The following is a 24,105-nucleotide window of genomic DNA, read 5'->3' on the forward strand; positions in this document are numbered from 1 at the left end:
TAAAAAACCAAAGAAATTAGCGGGCGAATATAGAGAAGAAAAGCAGTATTTTTACTTTTTAGAGAAAATGTGATTATTTCATTGAGCTCTACGAAATTGCCAATGATAAATAGAAAGTTGATTTGTCCCCGTTAATTTACATAATTACATGCACACGAATTAATAAAATTAAATAAATAAAAATACAAAAGATATAAAAAGTTGTGGTTATCTTTATGTAAACGGTCCATGTGGATGGTGGGCCATTGAAAACTATAAAACGGACTCTCCAAAGACTTGCCTTTTTATTCCTTAATTACGTATACACCCACAACAATTATGCATTATTGAATCTTCACAAGGGGGAATTTGTTTTTTGGGACCTAGACCCGAAAAGAGGTAACTTTCCTATATACCCTTTCTTTTCCCACATCACGGACCTTGGACAAACCCCCCCTCCAAAGGCTCCTATTCTTTTTCATTATTTTTATTGAAAATTTTTATAATCACGAGGCTTCCCACCAGAGAGGGTTGTATATTACAAGTAAAAAAAAATGTAGATGATGCTGAATATTGAATATGTACCAACTTGGAGGGTATATAGAAGGAATAACCATTGGGATTAATTAGGAGCCAAAAGGTGCCCTATGAGGAATGCCTTTTCTTCTCCTTGCATTTGAAGAAGGTGGAGAAGGCGTGGATGAATACATGTCTTGTGTTGAACCTTCACGCAATCCTTCTTCTTGCTGTCTTGACGAGACTGATCCCCTTGAAGTATCCATTGTCAATTCTTCATTCCTACCATCCAAAGCAAAGCTTGCATCCCCATTTTTCTTTATTCCTTCAAGCTATAAAAATAAAAGTATTATTAATACCATCAAATTAAACCAATATATAGTTAATTAAAATGATCACATTAATTATATGTCACGCCATGTTCCCAACAATACTGCCTGATAATTAAAACTAAAATAAATACAAAACTCATGCTTTTAACTATTAGTATGATTATGACTATTAAATTTTTTTTTTGAAAGACATTATGACTATTAAAATTTAATTAAAATGTCAGCGTGATATTGTTATACTCAGACATGATGAATATTCAAAAGTAGAGGGAATATAATTATGATGGTGAATGATGGCGATGGGCTTTCAAATGTAGGTGATGATGTATGGGTGGTGGGTGTTATACCCATATGATGAGGATGATTGAGTTGTGAAAGATGTGCATGCTGATAATGAAATGAACAATAATTTTTTTCTTAACACAATGATATTAAAAATAATATTTCACCTTACATCCCAAAGAGCAAAACCGAACTGGGTCCAAGAGGCTCCTTCCACAAATCTCACAAATCTGAGCTACTCCTTTTCCAGATTTTGGCTGAGGCCTCACATTCAGGAACAAAACTCGAGCACTGTTGATTACATATGTCTGCACTCCACTGATGTCCAACACTTTCTGGATTTCTGAGACCCTCACTACATCGTGATAGGAAGATCGCCTTATCTAATTAATCATCAATAACAACCTCACAAATTAAATAAGGATGAAAATAATATGAAGACAAATAAAATGACCTTTACATTTACATACATTATATTATTCTCTCAAACATTGTAAAATCAGCTCCATTGTTCAACTGTATTATATTATATTATATTATATAAATCCAGAAAAAAAAAAAAGAGTAATGGAAAATTAAATGCTGATAGATGAATATGCAAGCAGTGTTCATTAGCAACAATACCCCACCCACCTGAATGACTTGATGATCTTTGTGTCTTGAAGAACGGCAATAAAAGCAAAAGGCTTCACCATTGCAATCTATGCAAAACATGTTACATTCGCTTCTAGCGGCGTCAGCGTGAATCCGACACACGTTGAAGAAGGGTGTGTGAAGAAGTTGTTCAAGCCAAGGAGGTATCAGAACAACTGTGTCCTGCTGAAATCCCATTGTTGGAAAAATGGACATTCTATAAAACATCAATTCAGGGACATAAAGAAAAAATTTGAGACCAGCACGCACGCATAGATAGATACATGAAAATAAATATATAGATTTATAAATAAATCTATACCATTGTCGGTACCGGTGGATGATATAAATTAACAATTAATAATAATAATAATAATAATAATGTGGTTCAATGGGCGAGTGAAGAATGGTGATGGAATTCAATTGTTGAAAAGATAATTGTGGATTGAGAGAGCTAGGAAGCAAGGTGCTGCAGATGAAAATGGCGAGGGAGAGAAAGACCAAAAGAGAATAATAAACGACCTTCAACTTAGAATTCAACTACACAACAACGCTAAAGAGTATAAGGACAAAGGGGGAATAAAGAAATAGGGGATTGGATGGATGAGATTGAAGGCGGTGAGCGAGGGAAGGCAACAACCGTTGGATGTTTGGAGATGTTCTTTGGCGCTTACGTTGCGTCTCTACGTTGCCACAATACAACTCTTGAAGCTCGGCTACGTATGGCCTCAACAAATACCATTATTTACCTACCCTAGCTTTATTATACTATCATTTATTTTTTCATCCACCATCACAGATTGGTGGCTCCCACACCCATGCTATCGGAAATTATCTAATGTTAGCTTATTATCAATTAGGACTAATGTTTTAGTTAATTTTATAATTATTATAACTTACTTTGCTATATTTCCTTTTTGTATTTAATATACTATATATGTGTGTATGTCCTCTTATCTTATTAAAGTATATTTTTTATGCACGCTAACATATATTTTTAGTCTTTTATATTTCAATATATTATTTTTTGTCTTTTAACTTTTAAAATATTAAATTTAGTTTCTCATGTTTTTAAAATGAGTTTACATGATTCTTTAGAAACAATGATACATTTTTTAATTGATTCAATACCTTAAATTTACACACATAAAAATTTTAAAACACAACTTATATATAGTTAAACAAAAAAGTTCATAAAAATAATAAAAATAACATGAAAAATTAATTCAATGATTGACTAGCCAGGGCACGAGACTTATTTTTTAGTCCTTCAATTTCTAGCATGCAACACTAAAACAAATCATTTTTGAATTTGATAACTAAAAAATATAAATTTTTATTTGAAAGACTATGAGAATCAAACTCCTTAATATATTTGAGAGACTAAAAACATAATTTTAAAAATTTATACACAAATAAGGAGTAAATAAACTATGGAGAATCTGATTTCTCTTCGTGAATCATGAGAAAAATAAGCATTTTGGTAAATAATTTAGAAGATAAGAATTTTGGTAATTTATTTTTTCATGATATTTAAAGTAAAATATCAACCAAATAAATTTATTTTAATTAAAATAAGTTGTAAATCAGCAGAATAACTTGTCAAAAATACTCCATTTAATTTTTATGATTTGTCACCCGTACGTTCAATCTTAATACGTGGATGGTCTTACGTTGACTAAAAATATTACTAAAGTACTCCTTTTAAATTTAGTATAATTGATTCTATAAAAAAAATAGTATAATTTAATATAAAAGGGTATTTTATCAAAAGAGTATATACCTTTGTTTTCTGACTATTATTTTTTTATTACTAAATACTATTTTATTTTATTCAGTGTATTGGTGATTAAATTCTTTATTTATTACAGTATTTTTTAGGCCGCGGAATCGGAAGTTAAAACCTTGTTTTCAGTATATAAATTGCATACCTTCATGTAGAATGTAGACAAAATGTCATGTCAGGAAGGATTGATCTAAATTATTAATTTGTACTTCCCCTTGAATTTGCCAATTTAAAATTATTTGCACAGTATTTGGTTGGATGGAAATAGGATAAAGAAAGCAAAAAACAGGAATGATAAAAATAATATTAGTTATTTGTATCATAAAAATGTTAAAAAAATGGTATCATAAAAATAAAAGTAAAGTGAAAATAGGGTGAGGCTTAGTAGTATTTTTTTCATTCTATTTTTACCTAATAACTTTCATCATATTTCTATCTCTTTCTTTATTTCTTTCATATTTTTATTCAATCAAATGCCTTCAATTTTTTATTTTATTCACATTTTCTATTTCTATCACACTATCTATTTGGTATGAAGAAAAGAAAAATAGAATGAGTGAAAATTAAAAAAAATGAAAATATGTGAGGATTAAAATATATAAATTATATTTCATATTTATCATATATAATTTAAATTATGATATAAGATTATCTAATAGACAATTTCTTTAAAATAATTATGAAAATTTAATTTAGAAATAGAGATTAAAGAAAATATATTGATAAGAAAATGAAATATACCAATAATGGAGGATAATTTGAGATAATTGAGAGAATTTATTTATTTAGTTTTAGTTATACAATTAGCATGTGAAATGTACCTATAAAATAGAAGAAAAAAAAGAGAATAATTGTAACGTTAAATTAAGAAGTGTTTGACTACATTTTGTACTCTTTATAGTATACGATTATACTAGTACATCAATAAAATTGAATTTGTTAAAATTAATTTTAAATTATTTTAAGTGCTAACCAAAAAAGTTTATACATTTGAAGATTCAAACTGGCTTGGCAAAAGATGAATGGGCCAGGCCCGGGAATCCTTATTGGATCAAACTGGAACGTGGGCCCAGGCAAACAGTCAGGCCCAAGACCCAAAATGGTTTTCTTGCCTAAAAATTAAAAAATAGAGCCATTTTCCAACTTCTAAGAAGCAACCAAGTTTTGTTCCCACTTTCCTAAGTTTCCTTCTCGCTCCCGTCTCTGAAATCTCGAGGGTTTCATCGTTGCTGAATCAACAATTCGGAACCAGTTAGCAATGTTCAGATTCTGGTAATTATTCGTTACGCTCCTAAAAACGTCAGTTAATTTAAATTAAATTTTATATTCGTCTCTTTGTGCTTGGATTGTTTGGATCCATTCAATAGGACGGAAGTTTTATTCCGTTCATTTTAATCTTTTCAGCCAATTTAATTGCTATTGCGTGTTTGATCACATCACACCAAACTTTCAGTAGAACAACGACAATAATAATAAACCTAATTTCCGATTTAATAGCAGTTAATAGCTTATATGAATTTCCGATTAGATAGTGATTAATAGCATATATGAATTTCTGATTTGGTAGAGATTAATAGCATATATGAATTTCCGATTGTGCGCAGGGGATCACAAGAGCAACAATCGCAGGATGGTTCTTCGCAGTCACAGTCGTGGTATCCGCCATCGGTGGTGAGTTCACCTACTTCATCGAGGCCTGTTACACCGACTGCATCTTCTTCTTCATTATCGCAGAGGCCTTCGTCTCATGTTCCACCTTCCGAAGCTGCTGCAGTTATTGCCGTTTTGAAGGACAAGAGGTTTGAGTTTTCATCGTTTATTCGCTTTTCATGGTTTTAGTTGTATCTGATTTGTAAATGGAAAATAGTTAGGAAGGGTGCTGTTAGTCGTACAATTAGTACTTTCTACTTACTCTGATGTTGTGAAATGTGAATTGTTCAAATTTTCCAAATATGCCGATCTTAGTTATTTTTTCTGCTCTTTATAAATTGCAGTGTTGATGAGTTGCGGAAGCTTTTATCTGACAAAGATGCGTATCAACAGTTTTTGCATTCGCTTGATCAGGTCAAGATTCAAAATAATGTAAGTTTCATTTCTTTACTCTAATTTCTAGTGATTTATTACCTTGGAACTGGTATTTTTTTTTTGGAAGGCGAAGATAATATATTATATATGAAACCAAGTACCAGAGGTACTACATAATACAGAAAAGGTCCTGATAATCAGGAGATACAGCACCCTCCACAGATGAAAACCCTACTAACAGAAGCTTTAACTAAAAGCTATAGACATATTTGAAGACCAACTATAATAAGGAATCTGGAAATTCCTTTCCCAACCCCTCAGCCAGGTCCATAAGAGAAACAGAGTGCTATCTGTCAGTCTAGTGATATCAAAGGTTTGATTCTGGAAAATTATATCATTTCTGAGCCTCCAAATTGAGGTTGTAACTGCTATCCACCACATTGTCCTTCTTATGTTAGCATCCTTTGAAACTGCTGAGGAGAAATGCTGAAGAAAATTGTCCAAAGGTCTGCAGTGAAACACCTTTTCTTCCTTTATCCAAGATAGGAATTCCCACCATATAGGCATAATTTTGCCACAAGTGAAGAATAAGTGGGAAGCAGTTTCAGGTTGACTATGACAGAATGGGCATAAATTATTATCCACCTGAATCTGCCTCTTAATCAAATTGTCCTTCGTAGGAAGTCTATCCCATAGTAACCTCCAACCAAAGGAGAGGGCTTTAGGAGGAAGTTTAATCTCCCAGAGTGTCTTGAAGCCCAGGTACTGACCTTCATCATCCCTGTCAGCTTTAATAACTTGATAACCAGATTTAGATGTTAAGACCCCAGTGGATTCAGCTCTCCAAATCCAGGTATCATGGAGATTGTTAATTAATCTGATTTGATGGATGTGATCAATGAATTTAGAGGCTAGCTGCACCTCATTATCAAACAAGTGTCTTCTCCAAACCATATTCCAGACCCACCCATTCTCAGTCCAAGATCCCACCTCTGCCACTGTTAAATCCCTTTGAGAAGAAATAGAGAATAATTCAGGGAATTGATCCTTGAGAGGAACTCCTTCATCGCCCCAAGGATCCTCCCAAAACAGGAATTTGTCGCCTCTCCCCAGCTTCCACCTAATTTGATTATCAGCATTGATCACATTCTGATGTTGAAAGATGGCCCTTAAGTCAGCCCACCAAGTAGAGAAATACTGCTTTCTAGGACCATGCTCTAATCCCCTCCAGCCATTATACTTAGAGTTCAGGATTCTAGTCCAAAGCTGGTCTGGTTGGTGGAACATCATCCACTTCCATTTGAACAGCAAAGCCTTGTTAAGACTTTGGATATCTCTGATCCCCAATCCTCCCATATGCTTAGGAGTGCAGCACTGGCTCCAAGACATCCAAGCAATCTTCCTTCCATCTGGTTTTCCCCCCCAAAGGAATTGTCTTTGGATGGTAGAAATCCTATGAATTATAGCTGATGGGGCCCTGAAAAAAGACAAGAAGAAAAGAGGTAATGCTGTTAGGACAGCATTGATGAGTGTGATCCTTCCAGCCATAGAAATATGTCTCTGATTCCACTTGCTCAGTTTAGCCTCGAACTTCCTTATGACAGGATCCCAAACTGCCCTCCTTCTAGGATTAGCACCCACTGGAATTCCCAGATAGCAGAAGGGGAGCTGCAATAAAGCACAATTGAGGTAGGTAGCAGCAGAGTTGCACCAAACCGCAGATTGGCCAACAGCCCCAAACTGGCTCTTGGAGAAGTTGATCCTTAACCCAGAAACCATCTCAAAGCTTCTAAGAATGGTCTTCACTACTCTAACATTTTCCATAGAAGCTTCTCCAAAGAACACAGTGTCATCAGCGTATTGAAGAACATTTACAGGCACTTTGTTCTTCCCCACCAGATAACTTTTGAACAAGTTTTGAGAAACAGCTTCTCTCATCAGCCCTGTCAATCCCTCAGCCACTAAATTAAAGAGGAAAGGTGCCAAAGGGTCACCTTGTCTCAATCCTCTTTGAGGGATAAATTCTGAAGTTGGGCTGCCATTAACAAGGATCGAAATGGAAGCCGAATTGATGCAGGCCCTTATCCACCTAATCCATCTCTCATGAAACCCCAATCTCTTCAGCATATAAATGAGAAATTGCCAAGATACAGAATCATAGGCCTTCTCAAAGTCCACCTTAAACACCATACACGGCTGCTTGGATCTTCTAGCCTCCTCAATCACTTCATTAGCCACCAGAACACCATGAAGTAATTGTCTTCCCTGAATAAAAGCTGTCTGCCTTTCATCTACAAGATGAGGCATAACTTTTCTCAGCCTGTTAGCCAACACTTTGGCAACAATTTTATAAGAGCAGCCTATAAGGGATATAGGTCTGAAATCATTGATTTCTTGAGGGTCTTTCACTTTAGGGATAAGTGCAATAAAGGAGGAGTTGCTGCCTTTGGGGAAGGTGGCATTAACGAAGAATTCATCAAAAAATCTCAGGAAATCAGATTTAAGCTCCTTCCAAAAGTGCTTAATAAATCTGAAGTTAAGCCCATCAGGCCCAGGGCTTTTGTCATTGCCACAACTCCACACAGCACAAGTGATCTCCTCTTCATTAAAAGGCTCAACCATGCTATCCCTTTGAAGATCAGATAAAGCATTGAAGTGGACTCCATCAAGGTTAGGTCTTTGCTGCTGCAATTCATGAAATCTATTTCGGAAGTGCTGCAAAACCTCTGCCTTGACCAGGGAAGGATCTTCAACCCAAGCATCATCAATATATAGTCCCCTAATCGCATTTCTCCTCCTACTGAAATTTATTAATTTGTGAAAATAAGAGCTATTGCAATCCCCCTCTTTAACCCATCTACTTCTAGCTTTCTGCCTCAAGATAGACTCCAGGAGGCTAGCCTTTTCCCAAAGCTGTGATTGAAGGTCCTTCAGCTGCTTGATTTGAATCTCCGAGAGCTGAGAGGGCATAGAGTTCTCCATCTCATTCAAACTCTGTTGCAGCTTCTTAATTTGGATATTAATGTCTGCTGAATTCTCCTTACTCCATCTTTTCAACCTCTGTTTGAGGTTCTTGAGCTTGGTTTTTAAAACAAAACCCCCCCACCCCAAGGGCTGATAACCGAGCCAACAATCTTTCACTACTTGCTGAAATTCCTTGATCTTTAACCAACCGTCAAAGACCTTAAAAGGCTTTGGGCCCCAATCAATAATTTTAGATTGAAGGAGAATAGGGCAGTGGTCAGAAAAATTTCTCTCAAGGTTGAATTGAGAACTATCAGGCCATAGATCCATCCAGCCATCCGAAACCATAATCCTGTCCAGTTTACTTTTGCAAGTTCCATTAGGCCTAACCCAAGTAAAAGGTTTACCCATACAGGGGATGTCCTCCACCCCCATATCCGCAAGCCATTCATTGAATTCTTCTATGATTTGAGAGTCTGGATTACTATTGCTAATCCCTTGTCTTTCTAAAGGGTATCTGATGCAATTGAAGTCTCCAACCAAACACCAACAGGAATCAAGAGACTGAGCTTTTCTATTACTAAGGTTCTGCCATAGCTGCCTCTTCCCAGCAGTATCACAAGGGGCATAGAGGTTAACAACTACTACTCTTTGCATTTGAGGCAGCCAAACTCCACCCAACATAATATAATCTTTATCTGAGCATCGAAAATCAACCTGAAATTTATTATTATCCCATATACATAGTAAACCCCCAGCAGCATTAATGGCAGGCTGCCATTCCCACTCCAGATCACTTTGGCCCCAAAGAAATTGACACGAGGCTTTGTCTAAACAGTCTTTCTTGGTTTCTTGAAGGCACAAGAGATCAACATGAAGCTTCCCTACCAAACTCCTGATAGAAGTCCATTTGAGACCTCTACCTAGCCCTCTAATATTATAGGATATAATATTCATTTATGGATACTCCTGTTTCCCAGCTGTAATGCCTCTTTCCTATCCCGAGTCTCCATGTTCTTGAAGCTGTGAATGCCTTCCTGATCTGATGCATGCTGAAGACCCAGGGATTTCGCAAGGGTCCACTGCTGATTGGCATCTTCAAGGTCTTCCAAGGGATTCCCATCAACACTGTTAACCTCCTCCGCCTCCCCCTCCATCTCTCCCCTGTTCCTGCTGAGAGGACCTTTAGTGAAAGAGTCCTTTGGGTCAGGAACAACCTTGTCCTCCATGTCCAGTGTATTTTCTTCAGCTACAGGCTTAAGAAGGCAGCCCTTTAATGGGCCATTCCGCTGCCTAGCATAAACTTTAGGGAACCCGTCCATGTTCCTGCTAGCAGTCTGGGTCATTGTTATATGTTTTTTCTTTTTGCACTCCTCCAGTTTCGTTATTAGGCCCGAAGTGGAACTTGGCCCAACGTTCTTTTGACCCTGTATGTGGCCTGTGTCATAAAAGTCTCCCCTATCCGTTGCACATGTCTTATAATCCCCATGGGTAATACACTGCTGACCTATTGGTTCTTCAAAATTTGAAACTTTTCCATTTTGGTCTTCCTCAGACTTTCGAAGCACGTCTAACTCGGGTTCCGATGTTATGACCACTGGGGAAAGATTTCCCTGCATCTCCTCTGCACACACATACCCTTGGTCAGCCTTTGTCAAAGTAGGGCCCTGAGAGTGCCTTGCTGCGCCACCTGCGTTAGGTCTGCAATTATCAGGATTTGGGCTCTTGTCCACTGATTCAAACCGATCCCGAGTTTGGCCACAAGGACCGCTGGGTAAAACTTTTGACTGGTGGTTCAAGAAGAAGTTGTTGTTGGTTACTGACAGCTCCGGCGAGTAGGAAAATGCGGTGTCACCGTCATCGTCTTCCTCCGCAACACCCTCCTCCTCCGACGTGACCTCATCCGTCCACTCGCCGGACATGGATAATCTGGTTCTCCGCATGTCCCCGCCGTCACCTACCTCCTCCACCAACCACACTCTGTGATCTTCTTCACCACAACGAACGATTGTTTCCTTGATTATCGCCGGCGGCAGGGGAGTTCGTACTAACAATCGTGCACGATCCAGTCTCCTCCTGTCCTCGGTGTCTTCATCGACCTCGATCACGTCTCCGATGGTTGAGACGACCTGCTTCATATGGTCCACTTCCCATGCTTCAATCGGGAAACCCCATACTTGAAGCCACACGATCCGATTAGATACCCTGTACCCCGGACGCCACCTCTCGAGGGAATAAAAGAGGGTATTGCCGCCGTTCGTCTCTGAGTTGATAAGCTGTTGGGCCTTATCCGCTGAAAGACCAGTAATTAGTACTATGTCGTCTCCGAGGGATCTAGCGCTGATGCTATATCCCAGCTCCCACGATATGTAGTCCTCCATCTTCTCCGCCTGCATCGGTTTCTTCAACCTACCAACCCAAGCCCCTTTACACCAGACTTCCCGACCTTTATTAGGTACGATGGTAATTGTTGGAATGCCATCTACAGCTGTCGTTGTTCCTCCTAAGCCTCCTTTCTGAGCCACCACTTCCACATATGATCTCACCCGAGGTCTATTAGTGGCCTGAGAATCCTTGACAGCTTCTTTACTTTGCTTTTCCTTTTTATCTACTTTTGTATGCGTATGAACATTCGACGCTAGCCTTGTGAACCTGGGAAGGTTAACGAACAGCTTATGGTCATCAATGAAGATATTGTCCAGGTGCGTCTCCAAAAGCTTTACGTCCGAAACGTCCTTGAACCTCACGAAGCCGAACCTTCTTCCCTCCTTGTTACGACGTTTGGCAATGAAAACTTCACGCACATCTCCCCAAATCTTAAACTTCCCCCAGAGCCTCACTTCATTAACGTTGTCTGTGAAATTAGTGAAGTAAAAGGATGTAAATGTTATGTTGAACTGCAGAGTTTGCTGCATTTTGTTAGTCGATTTCAAATTCTTCTCAATGGAGTTGAAAGAGTACCCCCCATCCCCATTATAAGATGAAAAATTATTGATTTCATTGTAGTGCTAAAGCCTTAGGGTAGCTAGTAGGTTCCTGGTCCTGACTGTTTTCACATCCATCCCAGGGAAATTCCTCTATTAGACTATCTAGATAAGTGGATATACAATATCAGTAGCTCTTTATATTTTCTTTAAAATGATTTCATAGTGCATCTTGTGCAATGAACACTTGAGAGTTTTTATGTTCCTATATATACTGTTCTGATGGAGTTCAGTTGCATGTAGTATTCCACCTTGATCCTTATTGTCTTTAAGAGTGTGAATTGTTTCATACCTTCGGACATTATGGGATTTATTAATACTTGATATATACTCTCTTTTTTTATTGTAAGGAGTGCATTCCTAACTCTGTATTTGTTAAACTACTCCAAAGTTATAACTGGCCTAATTATTAATTGTTCTAAAAAAACAAGTGGGATGGTGCTAATATATTCCCACTTGTTTTCTAGGAGTATTGCAAGTTACAACTTGGATTTGTTAAAATACTCTCTAAGGTGGAACTTCTTATCACACTACGTTCAAAAAAATAAGTGGTAGTTTACTAACAACCCCTTAATGATGCAATTAAAAGTGTTGGCTCTTGTCAAATGGCACTGTCAAAATCCACATGGCAAAAGGTCTAATGCTGGGCACTTCCTCTTATATATAATATAGACTCGTACGTAGACAAAGCTACATACTTACATGCCAATATACATGTGCAAACACCTGGAGTAATCTTCAACTAATGAACTGTGCACTGATGCACAAGTGGTTCCACCCAAGTATACTGGAAAAATTTTAGTTGCTGTCCTACTGTTGCATACAAATTTCTCTGCTGTTGGTTTGGTTTTTTATTGCTGATGCTGGAGTTTGTATCTACTTGTATTATAACTTTTTTTTTGTCTTATTGACTTGTCAGCTGAAAGATGAACTTTGCAAGGAGAATTTACAGCTTGCAGGTGAGTTATTTAATTTTTTATTTAATGGTCGGCCTATAATTAAATTGTAGCAGAGCTTCTCAATCTTTGCCTTTACTACAGAGGAAAATCTTCAAAAGGAACCTCGCATCATGGAACTTAGGAATCAAGTAAGAATACAATCCTATGGTTAGTATGCTTTTTTCTTTTCAATTCATTGCTGACTACTGAATTTTTCTTCTTCCTCCCATGGAAACAGTGTAGAATAATTCGAACAACTGAGTTAGCTGCTGCTAAGGAGAAATTAAATGAGCTTGAGAAGCAGAAAGAAGACATGTTGAAATTGAATTCCCCAGCATCCCTTCTCCAAAGGATCCAAGGTATGATTTGAAATTGTAGTATGCTGCAATAGTTCTAGTGATCACAATTTTATTACTATTGAAACCCTGGCTAGGTCACAAATATGATAAACTATATAATATTTTTGCAGAGTCTGCAAATAAGACTGACGAGGAATCTGAAAACTTGCACCAGCATCTCCTTGACAGAGAGATAGACCTTGCTGCTTTTTTGCAAAAGTACAAGAAGCTACGTACTACTTACCACAGGAAAACTCTTGTACATCTTGCTGCTAAAACATCAACAGTATAAGCACAACACGAAATATTAAGAAATTAAAACTGGTTTTGGCAAGTATGTATTTGATTTTTAGTTCACTATTGTCAATAGTTATCATTGGTCAAAGATATTTGCCACCAATTATATAGAAGTTGCAGTCGTTGGGATAGAACCATCTACTATCAATGAGATTGTTCATATTGTAGAGCCTGAGATTGTTCATTGTGTTGACATTGTCAAGTGGTTTCAGGCCACTTGGGATGAGGTATGGACTTGCATTTATTTTTCTGGTTTGTGATAGGCTATGAGATCATCATCGCCGATATAGGATTTACTGTTGTTTTGTAAAATGTAAAAAAAATGCAATGACTTTTTTTTTATATAAACGACTTTCTTTTCTTTAGCAGAAATTGCAAGTTTTTCAGAACCCATTTTATGTTAGCATTTTGGCTGGACTCGGCATTTGTGTTGTTATATAATAGTAGATACATAAGTTGAACTTTCTTTTGGAAAAAGAAAACTATTGTTAAACAGGTTCAATTTGTTGGAGAAATATTGTAGATAATAAGTTTTCATCATTACATCATGTATTTGTACGAAGGAGCAGTGGGGCACAACTTGATTTTTTTTTTCCTGTCATCAAATTTTAGGTTTACATACTCATTCATGCAAAAGTTAATGAGAAACAAGAATAATCATTTATATTTAAACAAGTGAGAATATCCCCATTACTTAGTAATAGCCTCCTTGTCCTTGGGGATTATTAGGTCCAGAATCATCATAGCCGTCAGTGTCGGGCTTATCGCACATAGGAGTGGTGTAATAGAAAGGGTTGAGCACGTATTTGATCAAACTGCGATACACTGATGTTGGGTAGTTGAGCTTGACGCCAGACTTTCCACCACCAAAGTCAGTGAGGATATTGCAAACATTATCTGAAGACGACACCAACCTCACCGAGCATCCTTTTGTATCCAATTCTTTGCCATAGACGTACTTTTTCACAGTCAAGTCGTACTGCCCCAACTCATCTGTTGTATCACTCGTGTAATACACAACCCTACTTCTCTTGTCCATGCATGTTAGGGACACTTTAACTCCTGGTAGTACAAGCTATATTAGTTACAAGCTGAGGTAAATGTGAATTGAACATGATATGTAGGAAAAGATTACAATGGCAATGCTACAATACCTTTCATAGGGTTGCCACCATTTACCCATTCGTTCCAGCCCTTGGTGCAGTCCTGGCACTGCACTTTTCCACCCACGTAAATGACTCCCGATTCATCCAAAGCTGAGGAACAACACACTATCATTGAGGCAATAATGATCATCAAAGCTCCTACAAATCCCATCTCTCTATCTATCTTTCTCTCCCTCGATTCGCAAGGATATATGGCTGAAAGAACTATATGTATATATATATAAACAAGCAATGTGCTTGAATTGTTGACAAACGTGGAAGAGCACTACTATCGGCTCAGGACGTGCAACCCAATATTCAGTTTTTTATGATATAATTAATTAGTCATATGAATCAATTATCATATTGATTGGGAGTTTTCAACTCGCCGAAGTTCGCATCAAACGGTTAACTAAATCAATTAAGGGAAAAATATTAATAGCAGCCCCTTTTTACTCTTCACACCCTTTATTTTAAAAAAAAAGCATATACCTAAAATACCCTCCAAATTTACACGAGCACCCCCCACCAAGTCTCATCTTCTCACTTTCTGTCCTTCATTGCTCCACCTTGTACTCCATTGTTTTTTCCATGTAAGTTCTCGCACTTCATTTCTTCCTCAATGATTTGTTGTTTACTATTTTTTTGTGTCACCAATTTTACGAAAACTAGTTATGTAAAGTATGACTACAGTACAGAAATTGACAAGGTACACTATAGAAACCAAATAGAATCTAGTTTCTATCAAATCAACGACAAAAATAAAAGAAGCATGGGAATGATGTCAAAGAAGAATTAGAGCTCGCATCGCATGAAAGAGAGAGAACATTTATCAATTTTTTCTATGCTACATTCACTTTTTATATTGAGAAATCTCAAATTCAAAACATCTACATTATGCTACAAGATTTCTTATATTCATAAATGATATAATTTTTTTATCCTGTAAGAATAAAAAAAACAAGTAACATCTACTTCTCACATTTTCTCTACCCAATCAATTAAGTAAAATTGTTCGTATAAATGATACAGTTAATTAACCGTTTGCGTTTGTTTTAAATAGACAATGGTTAGAAGTTAAAACAGAAAAATGCATTTTTCAATTGACGTGTAATGGGTTGAAAGAATTGCACTTTTTATAAAAAAAGAAGAAGAAGAAATAAAACTAAAGGCATGGGTCTTTGTGAGAAAATGGTATTAGATAGATGTATCAGCGTGTTTGGATGGATATGCATCCTCACAAATATAATGTTTGAAAACTTGTTTAGAATAGAGAAATTACATCAGAGATGTAAAAATCAGGGTGTAGAGAAAAGATAAGAAAAAAGAAGAAAAAAGAAGAACAACATATGTAAAATAAGTAAAGTAATAAACAAAAAGAGAGAAAAATTGAAAAGTAATGAAATGAAAAACACGAGACAGTCCAATCCAACACATTCAGCAACTGCAATGGAGCAAGAGGCAGTGGCAGTGGCACAGTCTTGCCTTGGCAGTGCGGAACAACGGGTACGGGACATCCTTTCTTGGGTACTGTTCCCGTTGAAATTTCGTGAAAGAGAAAATGTAAAAACTGAAAGAACCGTTAATTCAGATTTTATTTTGGTAAATACATAATTCAGATTTATTACCATATCTGTTGTAATTTGCCACCGAATGAGTGGTGTGAAATTATTTTAATGTAACTATTACATTGAAGTCGAGCTTTAAATATGTACTCCTAGTTCGTTAAGTACTTTTTAAGAAAAAATATTGTCTATAATAGCTCTACCTTTGAGAAAGATACGTAGGTCATAAAAAAAATCTGCTGTAATTTGTTTATTTAAATCTTTATCTTTAAATGTAATATTTAAAGAAAAAAAGTCACAGTAACAAATAAAAAAATTGTAACAGTAACAACTTATTAATTACTTGGCTAGTAGAATACGGTGTTGCTGTTTTATATAATGCCGCCAATCAATATTAAATTTGTGTTTCCTCAAGTCTCTTTCTATCTTTTTGCCTTTTTTTTTTTTCAATCTTGGTAATTGGTATGTTCCACAGACAAAATGCAAATTTCAATCAAAAATTTGCGCAAGGCATGCTTTGATATACATTCCACAATCAACTTTGCTAATTGCTACATTGTGCCTGTGATCACTGGTCAATCGCATTAAGATTGGTAAATGATCTGTGAAACCAATGATTTGGTTTTGGTTAAATATCATCAAACTGTGGTGCCTCAACGATGAACCAAAAACAGTAGGGTTAAACGGTCTCTTTCATGTTCAAGTGGGGATCCCGACATGTCCCACTCAGGAAGAAGAGTACATGTATAAGAAAAAATGACATCAAAATGATTAATGCTTATTTATAGAACAAAACTCAGATAAGAGTATACACATGGCTTTTAATCAAATCCAAACACACTATAAAATGACTATTTTTAGTTTTGTGAAACCAATAAGTTTTGGCTTTCATCTATGAAAAATTTATTATTTTTTGTCTCTAACATTTATTCTAACAAAAAAAAGTAAGAAAATCTCTTAGAATAATATTCACACAAAATTAATAAGTCATTCTTCAAGTAAAATTAAGTTTGATTTCCTCAAGATTTCATGTTTGAGCTTAAGAAGAAAAAATACTTGATTAGAAGGGAAAAAAATCATCCACAAAATTAATGTATACTACTTGAAATCAATAATATGATTAAAAAAATAAATTCAGACGTTCGTTTGCTTAGAAAAGTGAGTGATAAAAATATAAAAATCTTAATTCAAATTTTTAACATTTTCGTAGTTGATTGTTCCATTTTCAGTTTATATAAATATAAATAGGATAAATATTCAATTTAGTTTGAATTTGTAAATTGGTCCATCAAAATAAATATTGATTCAGTTAAGACTTAACAAGTGAGTAACAGGAGACCAAGTCTCTTTCTCTCTGTAAAAGACTCAATGCAGCAAGTGCGTCGTCGTCGCGATTGAAGAGAAGGCAGAGCAAAATGCGGGGTCGTGTTCCCCTGTTTCTGGCGTTAGCCACCTTGGCAGCGGCGACGACGGTGTCGTGCGGCGGTTTGGCGGGGACTTTTCTTCCTCTGGAACGGGCCATTCCTCTGAACCAGCAAGTGGAGCTGGAGGCGCTGAGAGCTCGCGACAGAGCACGCCACGGTCGAATCTTGCAAGGTGTCGTTGGTGGCGTCGTCGACTTCTCCGTCCAAGGAACCTCCGATCCTTACTTCGTTGGGTACGGGTAATTCTTTTTCAGCTTCGTTTCAAATTTCCTCCTCTATTTCTTTCTTTCTTTGTTTTTATTATTCTTCCATTTTCGTTACGCATTTTCTGGTTTCCCTATTTGTAAGAACAGAAAGAGAGAGGAATAACCACAATAGATAGAGTATTTATTTGAGATCATAATATGATTTTGTTTTATATCTTATGATAATAATATTAACGGCTAACAAGTTAGAACTTAAAACCAATGAGTATAACTCACTTGGCGGAGAGAACCTGAGTTCGATCCCGCAGAATATCTTCTTAGAGAGGAATGAAGAGCTTTAAGTGTGACTAAGATTAGTCCATAACCGGTCCAAAGAACCGAAGTTTGTGGGGAATACCTTGGGATTCTATTGGGGGAGCCAAAGGCCCTAATTACCGTGGTTGCTAAAAAAAAAGAAAAAAAAAACAAGTTAGGACTTAGAAGTACCATATAATCTTGTATACTCTTTGGGGTTAATCTTGGTTTTCTTGTTCAGGTTGTATTTTACCAAAGTGAAGTTGGGATCTCCTGCGAAAGATTTTTACGTTCAGATTGATACTGGAAGTGACATCTTGTGGATAAATTGCATTACTTGCAGTAATTGCCCTCATTCTAGTGGGTTGGGGGTGAGAACTTGATTCTTTTACTTCTTGTCATTTGATTTAAGTATTTAACTTTTGTTTTTGTAGATGAGACTATGTATAATGGTTTGATCATCTTGTTGGTGCTTTTGTTATGCACTCTACAGATTGAACTCGATTTCTTTGACACAGCCGGCTCGTCCACTGCTGCGCTTGTTTCCTGTGCAGACCCGATATGTTCTTATGCTGTTCAAACTGCGACAAGTGGATGCTCTTCTCAGGCTAATCAGTGCAGCTATACTTTTCAGTATGGGGATGGAAGCGGGACTACTGGTTATTATGTTTCTGATACAATGTATTTTGACACGGTCCTCCTTGGACAGTCTATGGTTGCTAATTCTTCATCCACCATCGTTTTTGGGTGAGTCCTTATGCTTTTGTGGGGTTGGGAACTTATAAAGGCTAGAGCTGGATCACAGAGTCAGAGGAGCCTAGTTTTTTTTGGTGAAGATTATGTTCCGAAATTCATTAGTAGCAAACATTGTAATATTATAATATTGTGGATCAAGCTAACAGTAACTGCATAAAAATCTTGACAAAAGGTAGATTTTAATTTTTTTTTTCTTTGAAAAGGGAGAAAAGGTAACAAAATATGGGCTGTTTATTTTGAGGTTGTTCACTATTTTACCTATTCCTTCTGCTGTGATAGTTTGCTCATTTATTCCGATATTAATTTTAATGAACTTTTTTGGATGATTGTTTTGGGAACAGGTGTAGCACCTACCAGTCTGGGGATTTGACCAAGACAGATAAAGCAGTTGATGGAATTTTTGGGTTTGGCCCTGGTGCTCTGTCTGTTATATCACAATTGTCATCACGGGGTGTAACACCCAAAGTGTTCTCTCATTGCTTAAAAGGAGGAGAGAATGGAGGAGGTGTGCTAGTTCTTGGTGAAATTTTGGAGCCAAGTATTGTTTATAGTCCTCTTGTCCCATCACTGTATGTTCTCTCTTCTGCATTATTTTTCCTTGTTTTCTTTTCTCTGTTGGTGGACATATTATAAGATAATCACTCTGGAATTTAGTATAACAATTTGCCAGTTACATTTCAACGAAACTTAAAATCAGCACTGCTAGTTGACATCTAAAAAAAACACTAAATAATCATCATTTTGTACCCCTAGCTTACACGAAGTTTCTGACTGTTTGTTGCAATATGTCAATCTATGGGGAATGCTTATAAAATTCTCATTTTTAAACCTTGATTGCAATTTTCTGAAGTGTAATGACTTCTACTTCATTGCATTTAGCCAAGTATGTTGATTTTGGGCAGTATTCTAAGTTTGTATATTTGAGTCCATGCCTTTAGCGGAGTAGAAAACTTTCTTGGTTTGCCAATGTGATATTGTTGTGAATGGCTCCGCCCTCTCCTTACCCAGACTGTTTGTTTTCATGAAGGGCTTCGTAAATGGCATGAATCAACCTGGAAGTGGTAAAACCATTTTTCAATTTCTTTTGTCAGGTTTCAAACCCTGCACTATGCACTATTTAATCAGCAAAAAAATATTTTTGTTTGGTGTAATAAATTTTTGAAAATGACTATAAATGATAATACAAAACAAATTTGTTTTAATATAATGAAATAAGTTTTTGAATTGAATATAATAGGTAATATTGCTTACTCAGTTGTCAAATAACCAGCAGTTCTATATATCAGTATATTGCTATGTATTTGACTAATTCCTTGATCAAATTTCAGGCCTCATTACAACTTAAATCTTCAGAGCATTGCTGTCAATGGACAACTTCTCCCAATTGATTCAAATGTATTTGCAACAACTAACAATCAAGGAACGATAGTTGACTCTGGCACAACATTGGCATACCTTGTTCAAGAAGCTTACAATCCTTTTGTTGATGCTGTAAGTCTTCTTTTACTTGAAATTTTGCAGCACTACAGCTGCTGTGGCAAAATTCTGTGATTTTATTCTCAATGTATTTCTTTGAGTACATAAAATCTGGCATGGCCAATCTACATTCTTAATATAACAAATAACAAATGGTAATGTGAGTAAAAGAAAAACCTTCTTTCTCAACCAGAAGGTTAGGCTGTTAATTTGAGGCTGTCCTCGATTTTAAATATGTCCCTATTCAACTAAATGATAAATCCCCAATGATGGTTTAAGGTTTATATATGATGAGTCTGTAAGAGGCTATTTGCATGCCCATTCCATTAATCTGTTTACACAATCTCTACAGGAGAAAATCATATTGACTAATTGCCAACTTCATAAATACCAGAGTTTTTAACCCCTGCAGAACCCTGTCTTTGTTTTGCAAAAACAGGGGAGTTGCTGCAACTTTTTAACACACACTATTGTAAAAGAGTAAGTATGAAGATGGAAATAGTAACCATATATCTATAGACCATGAAAATGAGGATCAAGTCATAATCAAAGAGACTTGGTAATTTCTTAGGAACTTCTTTGGCTTTTGTTACCATATATTGGTGAAGATCCTCACTATACAATGATGAAGTTATAAGGAGGGTTGTAACTTTATGCTATCATAGGAAGAGAGGAGAGGTTGCGTGTCCATAGTGAACATTATTATGGAAATTTCTTAGGAACTTCTTCGGCTTTTGTTACCATATATTAGTGAAGATCCTTACTATACAATGATTGATTGTATTATTGGTTTTGACCAAGTTGACTATTGACTTTGGCTAGAACCTTGGGGTTTGAGCTTTCATAACACGATTTTGGACTTATTGCAGTTTGTTGTCTCCAACAAGAGTTTTTGGGCTTCCAATTACATGTTGGACTCAATTCTGTTCCAAATGCATTTTCTCAAACTTTAAAACTAGCCTGATATTTTTATTATTTAAGGTTGAGCAATTTGTGTTAGTTATTGAACTTCTATTTTCTTTTTAGCTTTTTTATTTTACCAAAATCCAGTATCTACAGAATAAGTCAAAATGATAACACCAAATCTTCATTTCATGATACATGGGATGTGATTAAAGGCAAAGACTACTACTGTAGTGTTGTGTTATCACTTATCAGATAGAATTTGAACTTTAATGGCCATCTATATCCTGATGCTTCAATATGCATTGGACAGAATGAAATTGTAAATTTCTTGTAACAATTTTTCACTCCAAAAATATATGTTGAAGAGAGGCATACAAATTCTTACATGGCTTATTTGTCTTGTAATTTTATATTTTTAAGAAAAGATATATCATGTATTGATGTTGAATATCTAAATGACTGTGTAGATAACTGCTGCTGTGTCACAGTTTTCGAAACCCATTATTTCAAAAGGAAACCAGTGTTATCTGGTATCAAACAGGTTATTTCAATTAAACCTCAATTTTGTAACAAAGATCTTTAAATTCTTTCATCATATACAAATGGTTTGCCCTATTACAGTTTCTGAGGATCTCATTTGAATTTATGCTTATTCAGCGTAGGTGATATATTTCCTCAAGTCAGTTTAAACTTCATGGGTGGAGCATCTATGGTTTTGAATCCAGAACATTACCTCATGCATTATGGTTTCCTTGTAAGTATGTCTATTGTTAGTTTGGTCACACTATTTCATCTTGTATCTAGCCTAAGTTGGAGTAATTCTTTTGAATTGCATATCACTGATAATAGTCTGATGTGTGCTACTTTGATTTCACAGGATAGTGCTGCAATGTGGTGTATTGGCTTCCAAAAAGTGGAGCGGGGATTCACAATTTTAGGAGGTTAGAAGCTGTAAGAATTATTTAGACAGAATAACTGCTAAGAGATTGAAGAAAAACTGACTTTCTCAAAATTGATTATGAAATGGGCTCTTTAGTAAAGTAGCATAGAAAATCTTCAGCGATGAATATGTCTTGTCTTCTATGGTAGTAAAACAGTATTCCATTTTTCTTTTTAGTAGACTGACTATGAGATTGGCAAAACTGAAAACACCTCTAAAGGTGTTAACACAAAGAACCTTGAAAAATATAATAGTTTATTTTCGGTGAACATTCAAATGGGATTCTAAAATATGATTAGAAAAAAGGTTAGATTCTGTTGATGGCATGTCATCATTCAAATTAATTTTTATTAGAGACTTAATTTTGCAATTTCATATTTATTTTGTGTCAATTATGCATCAAATTTCTCAGGTCAGCAAGTGAAGTAGTCCCATATTTTTAGTATTGAGTTTATCAACTAAGTTGTTTCATTCTTTTGCAGATCTTGTCCTAAAAGATAAGATATTTGTATATGACTTAGCTAATCAACGAATTGGATGGGCCGATTATAATTGTAAGTTCACCTAAGGAACAGTATCTTTCATGCATATAATAGCCCTTTACTTTGTTATAAATCATAATCTTGAATTGGTGCTCAGGTTCCTTGGCTGTAAACGTTTCTCTGGCTACAAGCAAGAGCAAGGATGCATACATCAATTCAGGACAGATGAGTGTGAGCTGCTCCCTCATAGGCACTTTCTCCGAGTTGCTAGCTGTAGGCATTGTTGCTTTCCTTGTGCACATAATAGTTTTCATGGAGTCCCAATTTTTGTAAACCACTACCACGAGCCAAAGATCATTCTTTGAAACTTAAACGGGTTGGCTGATGTTTTATTTATTATCGGCATACCCTTGTATTGAAATGGGAGGTGGTTGCTGTTTTCTGAGCTGTATTTAATCTCGGGTATCTTTGGCACGCTGAAAATGAGGATCTAACTGTAAAGGGTCTCTCTTGTTGGGAACTGGCATAATTCTATACAGTATTAGTTTATCTCTGGATGGAAATTGTACTATTTTTTATAAACTGCTCTAACTACATAAAACAGTTGTGATCTTCAGCTAAGGATATAAGAATGTCATATTCGTGGAAATGTGTTCATATTGTCAGTTTGTCACCAATGGATCGATGTGTGCAGCAACAAAATTTTCAAATGAATGTAAAGAAAGCAGAACAATGTTTCTTAGAATAGAGATCTGTATTATTCTATTCCATAGTCAGTGTTGTTTTTGGAGAATTCTTAATTACTTTTTTGGCTTTTTATTGCCCGTACATTCTATATAATAAAAAGAAACGTGGATAAAAGTATGTTAAACATGACATAATGCACATACACTAAATAGATATACAATGTAGTCAAATTAGATTCTCTCTAACCTTGCTGTCAAATATAGAATGAGTAAATGATAGACACAAAAAAGGAAGAATTAGGGCACATAAAAATCTATTCAATGTTTAGATAGGGAAGGAGAGAGAAACGTAAGTATCACATGTGAAATCAAGTAATAAGAAAAGAAAGATGGAGAAAAATACTAAATATTGATGGTGTTTAATATACAAAGGTGTCTATAATTTATATATCATCATTTTAGAGAGAGAACTAGAGGAAAGTGATGGAGAAGATCAAATGTATCATAGAAACATGAAAGAAGAGAAAGGATCGAACAGAAAAAAAATTCAAAACTCTTTCTTTCTTCGTTTGCTACCTAACTTAAAAATAAGGGGTCCCATCACTATGAATTCATCCATTTTGGGCGAAAAGAAAACTACATTTTGTGTAGTCAAAATACCAAACTATCTTTGTTTTACATGCTTCTTTTTTTATAAGGAGTATTTATATAATTTTTTTTCTCTTTCCTTTTATTTTCTACACAACCAATCAAAAGAAAATATATATATATTTTTTATTTTCTCTCCCACCAAATAATCTATCTCTTTTCTTGCTTTTTTACTTTTTTTTTCCTATACCAAACAAACCACAAACACTTAAAATTATGTTAGTCTCATGTTCAATATTGTAATTATAGTTTTTCATACAAGAAAATGATAATACAATAATAATGAAATAAATTATAATATTTTATCATATATATTTAAAATATCAAATTTTTAATTTAATATTTATATTTTTTGTTATTCTTATATTAATTTTACCCATTATATATAGTATTATAATCATTTTGTGTGTCATAAATTATAAACATGTTTGTTCATGTTGCACAAGCGGGTTTGAGATCTCTCCGTTAACTAGAATTTTCCTCGATCATGAGGATTCCACAAC

General features: G+C 35.6%; 4 protein-coding genes across 7 annotated transcripts; 2 read left to right on the forward strand and 2 right to left on the reverse strand.

The window, feature by feature from the left end:
• Positions 1-262: 262 nt before the first annotated feature.
• LOC100803076 (protein RGF1 INDUCIBLE TRANSCRIPTION FACTOR 1) lies at positions 263-2,315 on the reverse strand. 3 transcript variants are annotated; one of them, XM_006576978.4, is made up of 4 exons: positions 2,065-2,315; positions 1,743-1,928; positions 1,277-1,492; positions 263-827 (listed from the first exon to the last, which is right to left on the reverse strand). In XM_006576978.4, the coding sequence occupies exons 1-4, from the start codon at positions 2,065-2,067 to the stop codon at positions 606-608; spliced, it is 627 nt and encodes a 208-aa protein (XP_006577041.1). In that variant the 5' UTR covers positions 2,068-2,315; the 3' UTR covers positions 263-605. The 3 variants fall into 3 exon arrangements, with proteins under 3 accessions (XP_006577041.1, XP_014629374.1, XP_014629373.1); XM_014773888.3 differs by having other exon boundaries at positions 1,743-1,959; positions 2,065-2,314; XM_014773887.3 differs by having other exon boundaries at positions 1,743-2,315.
• A 2,348-nt stretch (positions 2,316-4,663) lies between these two features.
• Positions 4,664-13,438, forward strand: LOC100305851 (modifier of rudimentary (Mod(r))-like protein). The gene is made up of 7 exons (NM_001250716.2): positions 4,664-4,800; positions 5,133-5,327; positions 5,523-5,610; positions 12,421-12,460; positions 12,542-12,588; positions 12,678-12,798; positions 12,909-13,438. Exons 1-7 carry the CDS (start codon positions 4,787-4,789, stop codon positions 13,067-13,069), a joined length of 666 nt encoding a protein of 221 aa, NP_001237645.2. The 5' UTR covers positions 4,664-4,786; the 3' UTR covers positions 13,070-13,438.
• Positions 13,389-14,425, reverse strand: LOC100803611 (olee1-like protein). Its single transcript, XM_003521377.5, has 2 exons — positions 14,229-14,425; positions 13,389-14,136 (listed from the first exon to the last, which is right to left on the reverse strand). The coding sequence occupies exons 1-2, from the start codon at positions 14,389-14,391 to the stop codon at positions 13,769-13,771; spliced, it is 531 nt and encodes a 176-aa protein (XP_003521425.1). The 5' UTR covers positions 14,392-14,425; the 3' UTR covers positions 13,389-13,768.
• Positions 14,426-17,066: 2,641 nt separating this feature from the next.
• LOC100804140 (aspartic proteinase 36) lies at positions 17,067-22,823 on the forward strand. Of its 2 annotated transcripts, none has more exons than XM_003521378.5 (10): positions 17,067-17,441; positions 17,950-18,079; positions 18,202-18,455; positions 18,806-19,033; positions 19,793-19,955; positions 21,314-21,387; positions 21,504-21,600; positions 21,724-21,787; positions 22,269-22,340; positions 22,426-22,823. In XM_003521378.5, exons 1-10 carry the CDS (start codon positions 17,200-17,202, stop codon positions 22,599-22,601), a joined length of 1,500 nt encoding a protein of 499 aa, XP_003521426.1. In that variant the 5' UTR covers positions 17,067-17,199; the 3' UTR covers positions 22,602-22,823. The 2 variants fall into 2 exon arrangements, with proteins under 2 accessions (XP_003521426.1, XP_006577042.1); XM_006576979.4 differs by having other exon boundaries at positions 17,081-17,447.
• Positions 22,824-24,105: the final 1,282 nt, after the last annotated feature.

The sequence above is a fragment of the Glycine max genome, chromosome 3 (genome assembly GCF_000004515.6).
Source record: "Glycine max cultivar Williams 82 chromosome 3, Glycine_max_v4.0, whole genome shotgun sequence".
NCBI lineage: Eukaryota > Viridiplantae > Streptophyta > Magnoliopsida > Fabales > Fabaceae > Glycine > Glycine max.

Bases quoted from the DNA above. Each gene is read 5' to 3' on its own strand.
- LOC100305851 (NM_001250716.2), top strand. The intron at 12,461-12,541 runs GTGAGTTATTTA...CCTTTACTACAG, and splicing joins GGAGAATTTACAGCTTGCAG to AGGAAAATCTTCAAAAGGAA. The intron at 12,799-12,908 runs GTATGATTTGAA...ATATTTTTGCAG, and splicing joins CCTTCTCCAAAGGATCCAAG to AGTCTGCAAATAAGACTGAC.
- LOC100803611 (XM_003521377.5), bottom strand. From the start codon at position 14,391: ATGGGATTTGTAGGAGCTTTGATGATCATTATTGCCTCAATGATAGTG. The intron at 14,137-14,228 runs GTATTGTAGCAT...TTGTACTACCAG, and splicing joins TGGTGGCAACCCTATGAAAG to GAGTTAAAGTGTCCCTAACA.
- LOC100803076 (XM_014773887.3), bottom strand. From the start codon at position 1,970: ATGTTTTATAGAATGTCCATTTTTCCAACAATGGGATTTCAGCAGGAC. The intron at 1,493-1,742 runs GTGGGTGGGGTA...ATGATTAATTAG, and splicing joins AAGATCATCAAGTCATTCAG to ATAAGGCGATCTTCCTATCA. The intron at 828-1,276 runs GTGAAATATTAT...TTATTTTTATAG, and splicing joins TTTGCTCTTTGGGATGTAAG to CTTGAAGGAATAAAGAAAAA.
- LOC100804140 (XM_006576979.4), top strand. From the start codon at position 17,200: ATGCGGGGTCGTGTTCCCCTGTTTCTGGCGTTAGCCACCTTGGCAGCG. The intron at 17,448-17,949 runs GTAATTCTTTTT...TTTCTTGTTCAG, and splicing joins CCTTACTTCGTTGGGTACGG to GTTGTATTTTACCAAAGTGA. The intron at 19,956-21,313 runs GTAAGTCTTCTT...ATGACTGTGTAG, and splicing joins ACAATCCTTTTGTTGATGCT to ATAACTGCTGCTGTGTCACA.